Source organism: Saccopteryx bilineata, chromosome 9 (assembly GCF_036850765.1).
Source record: "Saccopteryx bilineata isolate mSacBil1 chromosome 9, mSacBil1_pri_phased_curated, whole genome shotgun sequence".
Taxonomy (NCBI): domain Eukaryota; kingdom Metazoa; phylum Chordata; class Mammalia; order Chiroptera; family Emballonuridae; genus Saccopteryx; species Saccopteryx bilineata.
The window spans coordinates 37,197,110-37,213,280 of NC_089498.1; the positions used below are offsets into that span (position 1 = coordinate 37,197,110).

A 16,171-nucleotide genomic window follows, 5' to 3' on the forward strand; every position below is an offset into this window, starting at 1 on the left:
CTTTACCTGGCATGTAAAAGGGTCCTTCTTGATCAGAATGTAAGGGCTTTGAGGAAAAATACAAAAAAGCTCATTTAAATAGGTGGCCTCCATGAATACCTTCCAACTCCTTCCCTTGGAAAGAGATGCACTGGGCTCTTCTTGCTGTGCCCGGGCAATCTACCCTCCTCATGCCAGGGCTGGCCTGAGCTGTGGACTGTCACCTTTCCCTACTGACCTGTGGGGCTCTAAAGAGGACAGCAACTTCAACCAAAAGTCAGAGGGAGGGAAAAATCTCAAACACTCAAGCCGAGGTTCAAAAGACCCCAGACACCTTCTGTCTGCCTCCTCGTTTGCATATTGTTAGGGGCTGAACAGAATTCAGAATCTGAGCTGCCCGCGGGGGACAGGCACAGTGAGAAAACACCCAACCGCAATAATAAACAACAGCCAGCCCTGGACTGCACCCCTCCCCCAACAAGCTCTGCCGGTTTTTCCTTGATCTGAACTGAAGGTAGAGGTAGGACTCCCCCCCACACCCCCGCACCCCCGTGCGCAATCCGGTGCGGGAATCCATCGCTGCTTTGGCACAAGACACAGCCTCAGTCTTTTGCTTTATAGCATTGTTTATGGCATGAACTAGGAACGTAATGTGTTTACACAAACATGACAACTGTACATCAGCATCTTTACAATATTAAAGGAGTCATATACAAGTCTACAGGCATTGGACGCAGGGTGCGGCCAGCAGCACGTCCCACCCACCGAGCAGTTGTCTGTGGTTTCTCCTGGGAAGAGCCAGCTCAGTCAAGTGTGACAAGGCTGGGTGTCCATCTTTGGGCCTGTCATCTAGGCGGCAGCAGGTCTACGAGGACCCTGTGGGGCCAGTCTTTGTTGGAATCTGGGGTAAGAGTCCCGGGTATGCCTATGTCCAGGTATTACCAGAAGGCTAGTATTACAAATTTCATTAAAATTCAGTGTGCATATTAGTGTGGGAAAATCAGAGCTGGGGACGGCTTCCTGAGGTGGGGACCCGGAGGATGCTGACAGGTGGGCCCCCTCACTGTGGGGCCCATTCCTGAGGTAAGGATGCCACATGGCCCTGTGGCTGGGCTGGATGGGGAGAGACTCCTCTGGGAGCCCAGGTGTGAGGACACACAAACCGACGGGAAGCCACAGGGCATTAATAGGTCAAGTGACCCACCAAGTATGGCCCACACCCCAGGCGGCAGCAAAGGTGAGGGTCTCAGGCGGTTCCAAAGCCATCCATCCCCCACGCCCAAGCCAACTTCCTCCCAGCAGCCCACTTCCCTGGGCGCCCTGCTGCAGCTCCGACAGTACTGCCCTTCCTGCCTGTCCCTAGAGCCGGGACCAGAGCTCTCCAAGCCCCACTCCATGGGCGCCTGGGCCAGAGATCCCGGCTGCTCTTCCATCCACCATGCGGGCTGGCATGCTACATGTCTGAGAATGGAGCACCAGATAAAGAAGTATTGGTCCTGGTCGGCTTCTCTGGCTTGTGCAGTTACAGTTTCTGTTATAAATACTGTAGAAAAATAAGCCATCTGTGCTGCAAGGAGACCCACTGACGTCCGCCACGTGTGGAGAATGAAGCACTCCTCTGCAGTGGGCTGGGGAGGCCGGTGCTGCTTCTGCCATGGCAGGCCCCGGGGCCTCGGAGGGTGCTGCGCCGGCCGGCGGGCGGGCCAAGGGGACCAGGAACCGCTAGCAGAGTTCCCACCGAGGCATCTTTGGGTCACATCAACAATCCTTCGGTAAGCATGTCTCCAGTACCCCACATTCTGTGGCATGACACCTGCAGCTCTGGGCTTCCTGGGCTGGCCTCAGAACTCCAGCCCCAGCCTCACGAAGACCATTACACAGGTACAGGCAGAACTCTCCAGCACTGTTTCCAGGTCCCTGGGCTGTCCTCAGGGCCATGGGGCCTCAGGTAGGCACTGAGGCAGGGCCTAGTCCAGGGGCTCCTGCTTTATCCGGACAGCAGTGGGGGTGGGCTGCGGTCGCCGCTCCTCCCGGCAGAGCACATACTCACTGAACTGGGAGGAGTCCACGCCCCCCCCACAGGATGCAGCCATGCTGAAACCTCTCTGGAACAGCCTTTCCAGGACCTGCCAGGGAAGAGACAGGGGTCAGCATTGTCTTGCTGCAAGTCTGCCTGGCTTGGGCTGGTGGGCAGGCGGGCCCTAGCATGGACAACTACCTTCTCCAGTTTAACATCTCAAGTCTCATGACTGAGGTCCCTGCAGAACCACCAGCTGGACAAACATGGGCAGGACAGAAGAAGCCAGGCCCTAGGACCTCTCGAGTGACCAAACAAGAGTGGGTGACCCTACGCTGCTGCCCTCAGGGGTCCACAGCCTTGATTCAAGGAAGGAGAGCCTTTGGACCCGTTGGCTCTCTCAGGGGCTCACCTGCCCCATCTCTTCAGACACATGGTCCCAGGGCCCTTTCTCACGGAGAACTGTTTCAATAATAGAGACTCTGCCCCCAGCTTCTGTGTATCCACCCGCTTCCCAGATGGGGCCCTGGCCAGTTGGCTCGGCGGTAGAGCGTCGGCCTGGCGTGCGGGGGACCCAGGTTCAATTCCCGGCCAGGGCACATAGGAGAAGCGCCCATCTGCTTCTCCAACACCCCCCCCCTTTCCTCTCTGTCTCTCTCTTCCCCTCCTGCAGCCAAGGCTCCATTGGAGCGGGGATGGCCCGGGCGCTGGGGATGGCTCCTTGGCCTCTGCCCCAGGTGCTAGAGTGGCTCTGGTCGCGGCAGAGCAACGCCCCGGAGGGGCAGAGCATCGCCCCCTGGTGGGCAGAGCGTTGCCCCTGGTGGGCGTGCCGGGTGGATCCCGGTTGGGCGCATGCGGGAGTCTGTCTGACTGTCTCTCCCTGTTTCCAGCTTCGGAAAAATACAAAAAAAAAAAAAAAAAGGGCCCAGATGGTGTGAGACCCCCAGGGGCTCATCAGCTCAAGGGAGCTGGGGATGGAGAGGAGGAGATGTTCTCTCTGTTTGAGTCTCTGCAGGCCTCTGTGTACACATGGGTTTGTGCTTCTGTGAGGGTTTGGTCTAGTCACTGTGTCTGACCTGTGTCCTGTAACTAGCAAGCTCTGACTGACAGCCTGTGGAATGTGTGCATGGCTGGGGGGGGGGGGGGGGTTCCAGAGTCCACTCTGCCCCAAGTGTGTAACGGGGGTGTGCTCTTGGGTCTGGAAGAGCTAGTAAAAGATAGGTTCCCCCCCCCCATCTTGGGCTTCCCACCTCTTAGATTTCTCTAAGGAAAGCCAGTCCAGAAACCTCTGGGCAGCTGTTTGGGTGCCTGTGGCCCAGGTCAGCAGGGCGAGGGAGGGAATCTGGCCACAGCCAGGCTCGGCCTCTGACCCACCACTCCTGCTCCCTGGGTTTAATGTGAATCCAAACTCAAACTCTGGGTGTCAAATGAAGCACAGGTTGTTCAAAGTACTCTGGACAATTTTTACAGAACATCCTTTTAGGGGAAAAAAAAAAAAGTACAGATCAATTTTTTTAAGTCCATCCCCCAGGCGCCATCATTTAATTATGAGCAGGACATAAATTATGCATCCACACATTGTTGCCTTTTCTGGGAGATGGCACAGAGGGCTTTGCCATTTCATGGATGGCGCCTCCCTCCATCTCCCTCTGCTGCCGGAGGGCTTTGGGAGGCCGGGCTGAGGCGGGTGGGCTGGACAAAGCCCTCACCTGCACGGAGTTGAGCCGGCAGTAGCCGTTGAGTGGGAAGCGGATGACGTGCGTGGGGTCCTGGTTCCAGCCAGCGTTGACAGAGTTGCACATGACGTCCCCAGTCTCTGGGAAGACCTCCTCGATGAGGGCCTTCTCGCCACTGAGCGCGATCCGCTCACCCAGGTCTGGCGTGACCCGCACCACCAGGCAGTCGCAGGCCCTGCTGCGGCGCCGCTGCTCCTGCTCCTGCTGCCAGCGCTCCAGCTCACGAACCATGGGCTGCAGCTGGTAGTAGCGCGCCTCCTCGTACAGCAGGCTGAAGTCCTGCAGGAACATGTGACAGGGTGCAGGGAGGTCGGGGGTGCCCTTTCCAACTGCAGGGGGCCTTTTCTCACCACTCTCTACAGAGCTGTGGCCACCCCACCACCACCACGCAGGGCACACGTGGACTGGGATGGTTGTGCCCATTGTGCAGAAGAAGAAAATGAGGCTCAAGTGAATGTGTGCAAGTGCAAGGTGTCTAGCCTTGACCCAGGGCAATGGCTGGCGTGCATCTGAGTCAGACCCCCTCCTTCCACCTGGACCCAGGCACCCAGGGACGCCTCATACCCCTGAAGTAGAGAGAAGCCTCTGGAAAGACCAGGAGGCTAGACTAGTAGGGCCGGAGGCTCTGTCTCTGCCTGGGACCTGCTGCCTCCTCAGCATCCCGCAGAGGAGAGCTCACCTGCCCTGCAAGAGCACACAGCCCAGCAGGAAGGCAAACAACCGCCTAGGCTAGACTTTCGGCATCTTCCTCTGCCAGCCCTGAAGCCTCTGATCACTAGTAACTGAGCTTCTCTGAGCCTCAGTTTTCTATTCTATAATTTGATGCGGACACCCAACTCAGAGAAGGGGGTGAGGGTTTTAAAGGACAAGATCTGCCAAGTGCCCAGCTAGCCCCTACCCTAGCAGGCTGTGAGAGAAGGGGTCTGGGGCGTAAGCCCATTCTCACCAGGCAGGCAGCCCTCTCCCGGGATGGATGGGCTCACATCAATTGTCCCTCAAACACATGCTATCCCACACCTGCCCCAGGCCTGCACAGCCGAGTCCATGACCCATGCCACTCAAACAGGGCTCAGCTCAAGGTCACCTGGTGATCCCGAAGACCGCTGAGGAAAAGGCAAAGAAGCCCAACCCCAAAGCAGGGCCTACCCTCCCACCTGCGGGCCCAGCCTTTGGAAGCACCTGGGGCAGGCCTGTGGAAGGTCCCATTCTGTCCCTTTACAGGAGTCCCTTGGAGTTCCATCCTGAGCTGCTCTCACCTGCTCCCTAAGTGATATCTGCACATCAAACAACCCCCACATCTTCCACATAGCCCAGAATGTCTTCACCCAGCTTCTCACCAGCAATTCCCTGCTACACTCCCCTCAGCCTGTTCTACCCCTGGGCCTCCAGGGATCCATTCAGACAGAGCCACAGACTGGGAGGCCCCGGACCCCCGCCCTGGGCTTTTGTGTCCTTTCTTTAAATATAGTCTAACCTGCTGCTTTGCCTCCTGCCCCCGCCCCCACCTCCCTACACCCTTCTCCACACAGTAGCCAGGGCAATCAATTTGCGAATGTGATTGTCATTCCCCTAGTCACCCCTACTCATGACCGCTTACCCTTCCACTGCGTTCAGGGTAAAATGTCAAATGCTAAGCCAGTCATCAAGGTCCTGATATCAACCAGCAGCCTCCCTTCCTGCCTTCCCAATTCATACAGCCCCAGGTTGACCCTGTCTCTCCAGGTCAGGAAGGTATTGCTTCTGGCTACCTGGCCTCTCCACGAGGCCCTCACACCTGTCTGCTCCACTGCCCCTTCCCCTCACAGATGAGCACCCTCCCGAGCCCTCTCTGAAGTACTCGCCCCTGTGGGATTTGAGTGATTTTGTTCCACACCTGTCTCCCCAGCAGACTGTACATCAGGGGTCCCCAAACTTTTTACACAGGGGGCCAGTTCACTGTCCCTAAGACCATTGGAGGGCTGGACTATAAAAAAAACTATGAACAAATCCCTATGCACACTGCACATATCTTATTTTAAAGTAAAAAAACAAAACGGGAACAAATACAATATTTAAAATAAAGAACAAGTAAATTTAAATCAACAAACTGACCAGTATTTCAATGGGAACTATGCTCCTCTCACCGACCACCAATGAAAGAGGTGCCCCTTCCAGAAGTGCGGCGGGGGCTGGATGAATGGCCTCAGAGGGCCGCATGTGGCCCGTGGGCCGTAGTTTGGGGACCCCTGCTATACATGCTATGGGGGCAGGACCTACGTAGGCCTTAGTCCCCTGTTTTTATAACCTGAGTTTGGGTGTTGGGACCCAGTAACTAAGTTGAACAGATGACAAAACAGTCCAGGGCGACTGGTCCTGTGGGTGCCAGGAGGGAGGAAGCACGGAAGGACACTAGGTTCTGAGCTGGGGGAGGCTGGGCCCGAGTTGCCTTCCTCCGGGGTCCCAGGACCACGAAGAGCCCGGCGTCGAGGCAGGACTCTCGGAACCTAGACAGGCTCAGCCCACACCTGCAGGTCATCTGTTTAAAAAGGGTGTTTGGTTTGGATCTGGGCTTCCCCCCCTGCAAATGGCCAACCAGGAACAGATGTAGGAACCTCTAACCCCTGGAACGCCAGCACACACCAGTCCTTCAACACGACAAATGTGAAACCGGGGCAAGTACCGCTGCTGCTGCTGCTTAATTGTTGTTACACCCTGATAAATAGGCTAAAAATGTGAGAAAACGAAATTAGTTTAGAAAAACTGATTTAGCCCTTGGCTTCATTGCTTAACTTTTTATGGTTGCCATGACAACCATGGGTCCACTTATTAAGTCACAGCGTCCCCTGTGTAATACCACTGCATCAGGCAGTGCAGGGTAGCCGCCAGCTACGGACTTACCTTGAAGTCATCCGGGAGCAGCAGTTTGGACGTCCGCAGGAAGCTCAGGACATAGCGGAAAATCTCCCCATCCCGGTCAATGAAATAGTGTTGCTTCAAACTGTCCAGCACGATGGGCTCAGTGCCATTGAAGAGGCGGCTTATTCTGGGAGGGATGGAGGGTGGATGACTGACGGAAGGGTCAGTCCACCTACCCCAGCCCCACCCCTTAGGGCCTGCCCTGCTGGAGTGAGGAGGGGCCTCCCACAGGTGACTCTGGAACTGTGCCGAGCCTGACAGAGATCTGCAGATACCGGAGGTAGCCTGAGTTTGGTTGTTAGGACCCAGTTTGGTTGCTGTGCCACAGTCAGATGGGACACTGGCACAGCAAGCATCACATACCATGGATACTCCGCCTACACGCACAAGCCACAGCTGGAGAGAGACACACCCAGCTACACACACCCGCCTGCTGACACATTACAGGCCTGGAAAACTACAGCAAGACACAGACACAGCTTCCTTGCCCCCCACCCCCACAAATCCTTGCCAGACCAACCCACCCAGGAAACTCCTACCAACCATCAGATGCCCCAGCCCATAGACACACATCCAGTGAACACACATAAAATAGCCAAGACAATCTTGGGTTCCACACATCCACGTCACCCAACCCACAGTGATGAGCATTACCACAACACACCTGAACAACAGGCACAGGGTCACACGGTCCCCTTCCTCACAACACACAAATCATAGGCAGACCCAGACACATCCAGGCAAAGGACACAGCAGCCAACACAAGCCAATCAGGGACACAGCTATGTACATGTGACAAACAGATAAATCAGCAACAGCCACTCAGGGTCTCAGGGTGCCCTAGGGGAGATGCAGGGCAGGTAGGAGGTAGTGCACACACACCACAGTGCATACACCAGTGCGCATGTGCACAGAAATGGCATGGGCACGTGCACCACAATGCATAAGACGTGCAACCCCCGGCGGGGTCTGGGAGGCGAGATAGGACCCAGCATCTGGTCTCTGAAGGGCAGTGGTTCTGACAGAAGTTCAGGAGGTCCTGACACCTGTCCCCACCCACTCCAGGGAGGAGAAAGCAGACTTCAGGCAGGGCTTTGGCTTCCCCAATGCCTAGGGCAGCGGGCTCTGGTTTGCAGCCTTACCCTACTTAACCCAGGCCCAGCTGTGGAAAATTAGGAGCCACAGAGAGGGGTGGGACAGCCAAGAGCTTAGCTCAGAAATAGGAGGGAGGGTGGCATGGTCTTCACAGTGACAGCACCTCTAGACACCCTTCAGCATGCAGGGTCACAGACCTGTCCACAGCTAGAGCCTTCCAGGGCTGCAGCTTGTCTGCACAGCCCAGGGAAAGGGAAGCCCTGACCAGAGAGCTGGGCTTCCCGGTCCAGCCTACACAGCTGTTCCCTAAGCCCCTCACTCTCTACCTGGCATGAACACGCCCCTTCCCCAGCAACCCAGTCCTCTGTCCATCCAGGTCACCATGCCCGAGGCCCCTGCCATTGTGTGCCAGGGCATATGAGCTGGGCAGAAGCTGAAGGATTAGAGCCCCAAACCCTCTTCCAGAGCCTCCCATTTATACCAGCCTCTACCCTGGTGGCCGGGCATACTAAGGCATTGGCCATGAGGGTCCCAAGGCCCCTGCCATTGTGTGCCAGGGCATATGAGCTGGGCAGAAGCTGAAGGATTAGAGCCCCAAACCCTCTTCCAGAACCTCCCATTTATACCAGCCTCTACTCTGGTGGCCGGGCATACTAAGGCATTGGCCATGAGGGTCTGCCCAGGTGGAGAGTAGCCATGTAGTGACCTGTTCTCAGACTGGGGGCATGGCCCAGCCCCGTCCCAGTGGTGCTGTATAAAAGGGCAAGGCTGCCTTGTGGGTGGGCATGAGCAGGTCAGAGCCTGCGGTGAGGTGTGGAGAGGCCTTCGCTGGCGGAACCAGAGCTGCAGTCACCCAGATACGACTCAGCTCGGGGCTCCAAAGGCCATCGAGCCCTACCAATCCCCCTAGGCCTGGTGACAATAGTACTGGGGGACATAGCTCCACTGGAAAGGCTATGAGCTTCGTGGCCTGTTCCAACTGTCAAAGTCCCCAAGATCTGGTCTCAGCAGACCTTGGGCATTCAAATGTCAGAGTGAGGGCCACCCAGGATCCCTGGAGAAAAATGGGACTGAGCAAGGCTGCCAGGTGCCATGGGCAGTTACCATCAGACAGCCGAGGGCCCCCACCTGACATCACCAGACAGAAGTAAAAGGCACATCCACAGGTGAGCCAGCAAGTCATAAGCCGAAGCCTCCCGTGGAACTTTCCCCACCCTTCCTGGCTGAGCTCAAACACTCCATACAGCCAGCAACATTGTAGGTTTGGCTGCATTTAACATCTTTCTGATGTCAGGGCTGGCTAGGGCTCCCGGCCATCCTGTCAGTCCACAGACTCCTGATCCACCCACATGTTGGGGCTGACTGGGTTCTAGGTAGTTAGTTTATTGGTCCAAGGCTAGAAGGTGTTCAATCTGCTTTATTTCAAGACTGGCTGGTTTTAGATCTTTCCACAATTCATGTATTTTCACAGGACCAAGGCTTTTCATGCCTTTGCAGTCTGAGGCTACCAAGAATGTGAGCAGGTTGAGGGACGGTTAGGTAAGTCACTGCAAAGGAGCAACAGACGTGTACAACGTGTTAAGAGTCAGCTCCTGCCCCAAGCCACCCTCTGAGGGAAGCTTCGTGCTTTGGGGTACCAACTTCAGAAGTCCTCCACAGTACAGGCTGGACAGTTCTGACCCCAGCTAACAGGATTTTTTTAAAGCTTTGGTTCTAATTTCTTCCATGTTTCAGTGGAAGCTTTATCAGTTCTGAAGCTCCTGAACATCTCAATGTGTGGCTCCTGCAGCTGGGAGGGCCATGAGAGACAGGGAGCAGCTAAAGGCCTGAGACAGGGCCCAGCGAGGTGCCGGCCCAGGGAGCTGACTCCCAGCCCCGGGCAGCGGTGTCCCGCTATCTCTGGGCAATGGCTGATGGCTGTTCCTAGGCTAACCAATGGTGGCACCTGTTTCTTGTGTCAGTGCCACCCCCGCTAGCCAAGAACCAGAAGCCCAGGCACAGTTCTGTGGGCACAGGCACCCAAGGGTCTGGGGGCATGAGCCCCTGCTCTCCCAGCACTGCCCAGAGTGAGACTTGAGCACTTTTATACAGAACCCCCCCCCCCAAAGGACTTTAGTACTTATAATTCTCTATTTCCAGGGGGCTCACAAGATGACACCAGGTATGGATTGCTTTTGGTTTCCAGAATTGGTGAAAAACATTTTTTTAATTTTAACGATTTATTCAAAGAGAGCTGAGAGAGACCTAAGAGGACCTTGCCAACACAGCTGCACAACCCACTTTTCAGGCCTGGCCTGACCTGCTATCCTCTGGCTATCCCACAGGTCACACCGCCCCCTGGCCTCTAGGCCAAAGCTTCAGGCCCGGGGAGCAGGCCTTCTGTGAGCCAGAAGCCATCCAGGCAGACCAGCAGATCCATCCTGAGCCCCAGCCTCAGGAAAGAATGCAGACTGCTAGCCCCTCTGGGCACATCCTGCAGCCAAGGGGGCCACAGGGGCCGCAGCTCCCAGCCGGAGAGCTGGCCCCACCACAGAGCAGGACCATGGGGCAGAGCAGGCCACGGGCTAGGACAAACTGCACTGTGGTCTGGGGGGGGAGCCCCTGGCCCTCATTGCTCCCAGGCGGCAGCCAGGGTACAGGAAGAGGAGGCCATTCCCTGTGGGCCTGGGCTGTGATTACTGCAGAAAGGTAAGTGTCTGATTTCAGGAAACCCTTTGCAGAGAGGCTGTGGGCAAGGGTTTTATGAATTTCATTCACAAACGTCGTCAACCGATTAAGGGGTGATCTATCTCAAACAACTCGGGAATGCCACAGAGGGAAAAATTGAAATTAAATAAGCTGAATCCATCTCCTGTTAGACAGGGCTCTGCAAGCTGGCACACAGGCCGGCACTGCTGGTGTGGCCTCGTGGCTGCTGTCTCCCCCCTACTCCCAAGGCCTCAAGTTCACAAGTGCCCCAGGCTTAGCCTCTGTTCAGCCAATCAACAATAAACACCCCCTGCCCCTTAGAATCCCCAGCTTCTGAACTGGACACTGCATCTACCTCGAAGTTCCCTCCTCGAGTGAGCACCCCCGCGCCACGGAGGGCTCCATCCGGTTCCCCAGTAGCTACACAAACAGCCACCTCCGCACACTAGGAATCCTCTGTGCTCTGAGCCACCACACTGAAGACGACGAGGCAGCCCGACAAGAAAGCTTCCCAGAGATGATCTCTCAGTGTCTGGGGAATTAATTAATTCCTCTTGCTATTTTAAATGGATAAAACGGGTGATGCCCGCAGTGTGGGCCCTCCTGCTGCTCAGCCCTCAGCGCTGGCCGCCTCGCTGTGCCTGGGAGCAAGCAGTTGCAGCCCAGCACCACGGAGACACACCCCAGCGTGGGTCAGCCCGGCTTCCACGCCAATGGGAAACCAGGTCTGCCCCTGGGAGGGAAACGCCCAGGAGGCAAGAGCAGGAGTCGGCAGCACCCATGATGCCTCCCACAGATGGGCCCACAAGGCAGGAGTGCCAGGGAGCTCTGCAGAGTGTGAGGTGCCAGGTTGGGAGGATCTTGGTCAGAGACACTGTCAGCTGACGGGGTATGAGGCTTATGCTTCTCCATAGCAGTCACTGCACAGCCTCCCTCCCCCCAGGACCCTGCTGCTATTCCTCAGAGTCTAGCAGTATCCACTCCAACAAAGATGGCAAATTATACCTTCCCCTTCTCCCTCCCTTTATGTGATTTTCCAATGGTTAGAATCAGAACTAGGATTAAATACATCTCTTGGACACGATCACAAGAAGTACACAGCATTGCTCACAAATGATCCCCTGCAATGGCCAGGCCTGAGTCCCACCCAAGAGGAGCCTAAAGGCATGTCAGATATCCCAGCCAGCTACTGGCCAGCTTCAGGTGGGACTGGCTCTGATAAGTGGCTTCTGCCCGTGGATCAGAAGTTGCACCTAACACTACCAATGCAGCCAGCTACGGATCACAAGTTTCTATGCAAAGCAGCCTTCAATAGGCAGACTCAGCCCTCCAAACCCTCGACCCTCATGTAGGCCTGCAGCACCCTGCATGTTGGCTGGCAGAGAAGACAGGCCCCCTGATAGTAGGCTGCAAATGCTGCCAGTCACCACCGCACGCCTTGCTACTATTACAAGGGGCTCAGCTCTTACCTGGAGTCGGGGTACTTGGTGAGCGTGGCCAGGCTGCTGGTGTACATGTGGCCGCCCACGTCGATGTGCACAGGTGCGTTGGACTTGGTGAGCTGGGCTGGCAGTGGGATCCCCTGGGCAGCCAGGGGAGACACGGGTGACCGGGTTAGAGATAACCGGGACATACTTCCTCCCTCCTGGAGTTGGAAACAAGGCAGAAACAAGAGTTTCTTCACAACAGAGCTGTGTACTCCCTTTATTGCCAATGTGATCACAGATCTAATCAGATCACTTGTGCCCGTGCCTGATCACATATTCAGCTGACAAATTATGGCCACCACTGTAATTAAGTGTATTTGCATCATTCTCTTCAAAGTACCAGAAGGAAAAAGAAAGATGCTTATTAGCAATAAGAAATCAAGAAAAAAAAAATCAAGGTGTCAGCCTCCAGGGGCATAAAACAAACTGCAAAATTCTAATTAAAGGTCGTGGGCTTATGTGTTAGATGTGAAATATCCCCTGACAAACGAATCACCAATTTGTGAATTGGGATTCAGGGGTTTTTGCAAGTTTGTCTCAGTAACGAGACACCTCTAAATTAGTGACTTCCTCAGCACCTAAGGCGTTGGGTTTTATACATGTAGTAAATTTCACATCAAATTAAGAGCATTTTTGTTTTAAAAAAAAATACATAATCATACAGCCAGTCAACAGCCATCTCTTGAATGTAGCAGCTGTGAGGAAGGGCAGCCAGTGAGCAGGCACTCAGGAAGAGGGCAAAGAGGCGGCCACCGGCACTAACCAGCCCACCCTCTGGCTCTCACCTCGGTGCCAGTACTGCCTTGGGCGTGAAGCGAGGACCCGCTCGGCCGCTCCTTGCGGTGAGGCATCTAGGCTTCCATTACTGCCCGGAGTATCTGTGGGAAGCACCAACAAACCAGAGGGCTTACTCCTCAGTAGTAACGGGCGCTGTGTCTCCCATGGAGTCAAAGGCACTGAGAATCATCCTTTCTGCACATGCTCTCCTGGACCCCATGCTTACTACACAGCATTCTCCAGGTTCCACCCACTCTATCCAGTCCCCATACCCCAAAGCATGCATCTGGGCCACAGCAAATTACACACACACACACACACACACACACACACACACGATTTCTGGGCAGCTCCATGTCTGCTAATTCAGCTAATGACAATACTGAAACATATGCTCACCATAATTGCCCAAAATGTTTCAGAACAAATCTGATTTTCCTGGTATTTTGGTTTAGGGTCATGTTACCAAGCATGTCTCCTCGAGCATCAACAGAGAACCCTATGGATCTCTGTGCAGGGAGGATCCCCCACTCTCCATAGGCTTGGGAGCCCAGGGCTTCTCAGACTCCCAGAATGACCCTGCTGTGACTCATGTGTCCCAACCCACTTGGGGTCAACACCCCAAAAACATCAGAGAGCTGGCCAGAAAGAAACCCATAGCAGCTCAGCAAATGGACCCTATGTCCCGCTCATTCCCAGTCACTTAGCACCTTCCTCTGCTCCACAGACACCTGGAAATCATATTTCTCAGTTTCTAGAAGCCACCCCAGGGCAGGAGGGTGGAAAGAGCTTGGCAATCTCGGGATGGAGGTGAGGGGGGGGGGGGGCGGGTTGTGGGGACTTCCACAAGCCTAACCTGAACTTGTCTAAATCTTGAAGGAGCAATCTCCCTTAAGGGTTGACTCAGTGCCTTGAAATTCAACATCCGATTTTGAAACAATGACCAAGATTTAATGAGCACCAAATAGTACAAATTTAGGTAAGCTTACTCTCTTGAGATTTGTTCTGTCCTCAGTGTTCTGGCAAGTTCCCCGACATGAAACTGGGTGAGGGTGGCATGGTTTAGCAGAGAGAGATGTTTAATTTATACCCTCACTGGGTCTACTCAGTCTGCTGCTTTTGGCATTCCTGAATTCCAGTTAGTTTTTTAAAAAGCAGGTCACTTATCTCAGGAAGTTCTGAGAAACCAAAACAGATCTCAAGAATGGGTTGTCCTGCCCTGGGAGGCTTTGCTGGGTGTGGAGCCAGAAGGAAAGCCACGCCGAGGAAAAACTGTGCTGGAAGGAATTCTGATGGAAATTCTATCAAAGCAAACTGTGCAATGATTTCCCCACTACCAAGATATTACTCAAAAGTGACATTTAACACCAAGTACCTATCACAAAAGCTGTTAATTCCATTTCCACCCAGCCTCTTTTTCCATTCCAAGTACAACCTGATGTTCATGGCAAACCAGCAACTCACCTTTGGAAGCCCCAGGCTTTACGCCTAGACCAGAACCTCCAGTGCTGCCTCGGACCAACGCATCTGTGCTGGACAACGACACTTTCCCGAGACCACTGCTGAGGTCAGAATCATAAAGTGGGTGCAGTGAGAGACAAAAGTTCATTCCACCAACACCAGCATCAAACCCATGACCCAGCCACAACACCACGGCCCTCCCAGGCTCGGCCCAACGGCCTGTTGCAGGGCCCGCGGGCTTCCAAACTGGCTAGGTATTGACCCGCTTCTCGGAGCCTCGGCTGGAGCGCGGGACCGGGACCCGTGCCTGTCCGCCACCGCCTAGTCCCGCCCGCCTGAGCAGAGGGAAGCGAGCAGAATGCCATGCTCATTTACACACAAAATGATTTTGTGTCCCATTGTGCTCGCAGTTGTTCAGCTCTCTGGGGGTGATTAAACTGGCTGAGCTGCGGCAGCTTGAGACGATTTCACTAAATCGCTTCTTCGTGAAGTCGCTTCTTTGCTAAACTGTTATTTTAACCATAAAAGGTAAACAGAAGGCGCCTCGCGAGCTCTCTTCAGCTCTGCGCCCTGGGCGCCTGCTCCGGGCAGGATTGCCAGGGCCCAGAACTGCCCAGGGGGTGGGCCGGGAACGAGGCCTGCGGGCAACCTGGTGCTCGCCAGCTCCTCCGCGAAGCCCGCCGGCCGCAGTGAAGTTCAGGGCGCCTGGAGCTGGCTGGGCCGAAGCCGGTGGTGCCGCGGAGCGTGGGCGGCGGCAGAACCCGAAAATTCTGGCAGAGTGGGGAGGGGTGTGCGTCGAGGGAGGAGGACAAAGTTAAATCAAGAAGCGTACACTTAAGAGACCACAGATGGGAAGCTTGCTTAATTAAGGACGTAAAGCGCTTTTGTTCTCAAAGTTTATTGTTGGCGGGACTTAAAAAAAATGAATAGAAAATAATGCTGTTATTCGATGCAGTTAAATTCCTTCATGCACACTTAACAGACGAAGTGAAAACTTGAAGCTTATCTTTCTGCAGTTGGGGTGGTGGGTGTGGGAAGACCTAAAGGCGCTTCAGCTACTGAAGGAGGGATGTTTGAGTGTGTCCGGTGCGCGCGTCCAGGCAGTTAGTACCGGTGGGCAGCAGGGACCCGGAGGCGGCGATCGTGTATCAATCTGCGCGGTCAGCCCCGGAGCCCCGAACCCAGCACGCCTGAGACGACCAGCAGCGCGCCGACCTCTCTCGTCCCGTTTCGGACTCGTGGGTGGGCGTCTTAGGACGCACATCCGTCCCGTTAGACACTTTTTCTGTCTCCAATTTGAGCGCCAAGCCGGGTCCCATCCACCCCGAAGCCCCAGATGTGTGAGCCCAGTTCTGACCCTGGAAATTCGCCGGCCCTGCACTGAGGCTCCAGAGCAGGGGCCTGAACCCACCCCACCCCACCCCTCGCCCCAGGAAGCGCCAAGCCCGCCTTTGTGGGGAGGGTCTATCCCGGGCCAGGACCAGCCCACGTGGGCAATCCCCCCTCCCGCGTCAGGCCTTTGTGCTGGGTGCCCCCACCGCCCAGCACCGGGACAAAGCAGCTGCCCCCGCCCAGGTCCGAACCCCCAGCGGGCGACTTTCTCTATATCGCAGGCACTTTGGGGAGAGGGATGAACGGCGCTGAGCGGTGGCCGCCCGCGCGAGGCTTACCTCGGAGCCGGAGCAGGGGATCGGGCTTCGGCACAGCCCCCGCCCCCCGCAGCCTCCGGTCTCAGGCGCCTGGCGCAGCCTCGCCGCCTGTGCTCGCTGCGCGGGTCGCTCCGGTCTCGTCCTGGAGTTACTTTCTCTCTCGCCCCCAACCCTCCCCCCCTCCCGCCCCGGCCCCCGCTTCGCGCGGCCCCTCGCGGCGCGGCGCGCCGGGGCCTCTCCTCCCCGCCCTCCCCCCGCCTCCTCCCCTTCTCGCGGCGGCCGCCGCCTCCTCCTCTTCGCGCCGCTCTCCGGCTGTCCTCCTGCCGCTCCCACCTCCTTTCCTCCCTCCTCTCTCTCCAGCGGCCTTCCCCAATTGCTGGCGAGAAA

The 16,171-nt window shown here is 55.8% G+C and overlaps 1 protein-coding gene across 3 annotated transcripts; it reads right to left on the reverse strand.

Moving 5' to 3' along the window:
• Nucleotides 1-535: 535 nt before the first annotated feature.
• KCTD15 (potassium channel tetramerization domain containing 15) lies at nt 536-15,946 on the reverse strand. Of its 3 annotated transcripts, XM_066243367.1 has the most exons (7): nt 15,806-15,946; nt 14,139-14,236; nt 12,683-12,775; nt 11,880-12,055; nt 6,610-6,754; nt 3,706-4,011; nt 536-2,105 (listed from the first exon to the last, which is right to left on the reverse strand). In XM_066243367.1, exons 3-7 carry the CDS (start codon nt 12,746-12,748, stop codon nt 1,947-1,949), a joined length of 852 nt encoding a protein of 283 aa, XP_066099464.1. In that variant the 5' UTR covers nt 12,749-12,775; nt 14,139-14,236; nt 15,806-15,946; the 3' UTR covers nt 536-1,946. The 3 variants fall into 3 exon arrangements, with proteins under 3 accessions (XP_066099464.1, XP_066099463.1, XP_066099462.1); XM_066243366.1 differs by lacking the exon at nt 536-2,105 and having other exon boundaries at nt 3,538-4,011; nt 14,139-14,233; XM_066243365.1 differs by lacking the exon at nt 536-2,105 and having other exon boundaries at nt 3,538-4,011.
• Between the last annotated feature and the right edge of the window lie 225 nt (nt 15,947-16,171).

Coding starts and splice junctions, on each gene's coding strand:
- KCTD15 (XM_066243366.1), bottom strand. CDS start 12,748: ATGCCTCACCGCAAGGAGCGGCCGAGCGGGTCCTCGCTTCACGCCCAA. Junction 6,755..11,879: donor ACCAAGTACCCCGACTCCAG/GTAAGAGCTGAG, acceptor CATCCCTCCCAG/AATAAGCCGCCTCTTCAATG. Junction 4,012..6,609: donor TGCTCCCGGATGACTTCAAG/GTAAGTCCGTAG, acceptor ATGTTCCTGCAG/GACTTCAGCCTGCTGTACGA.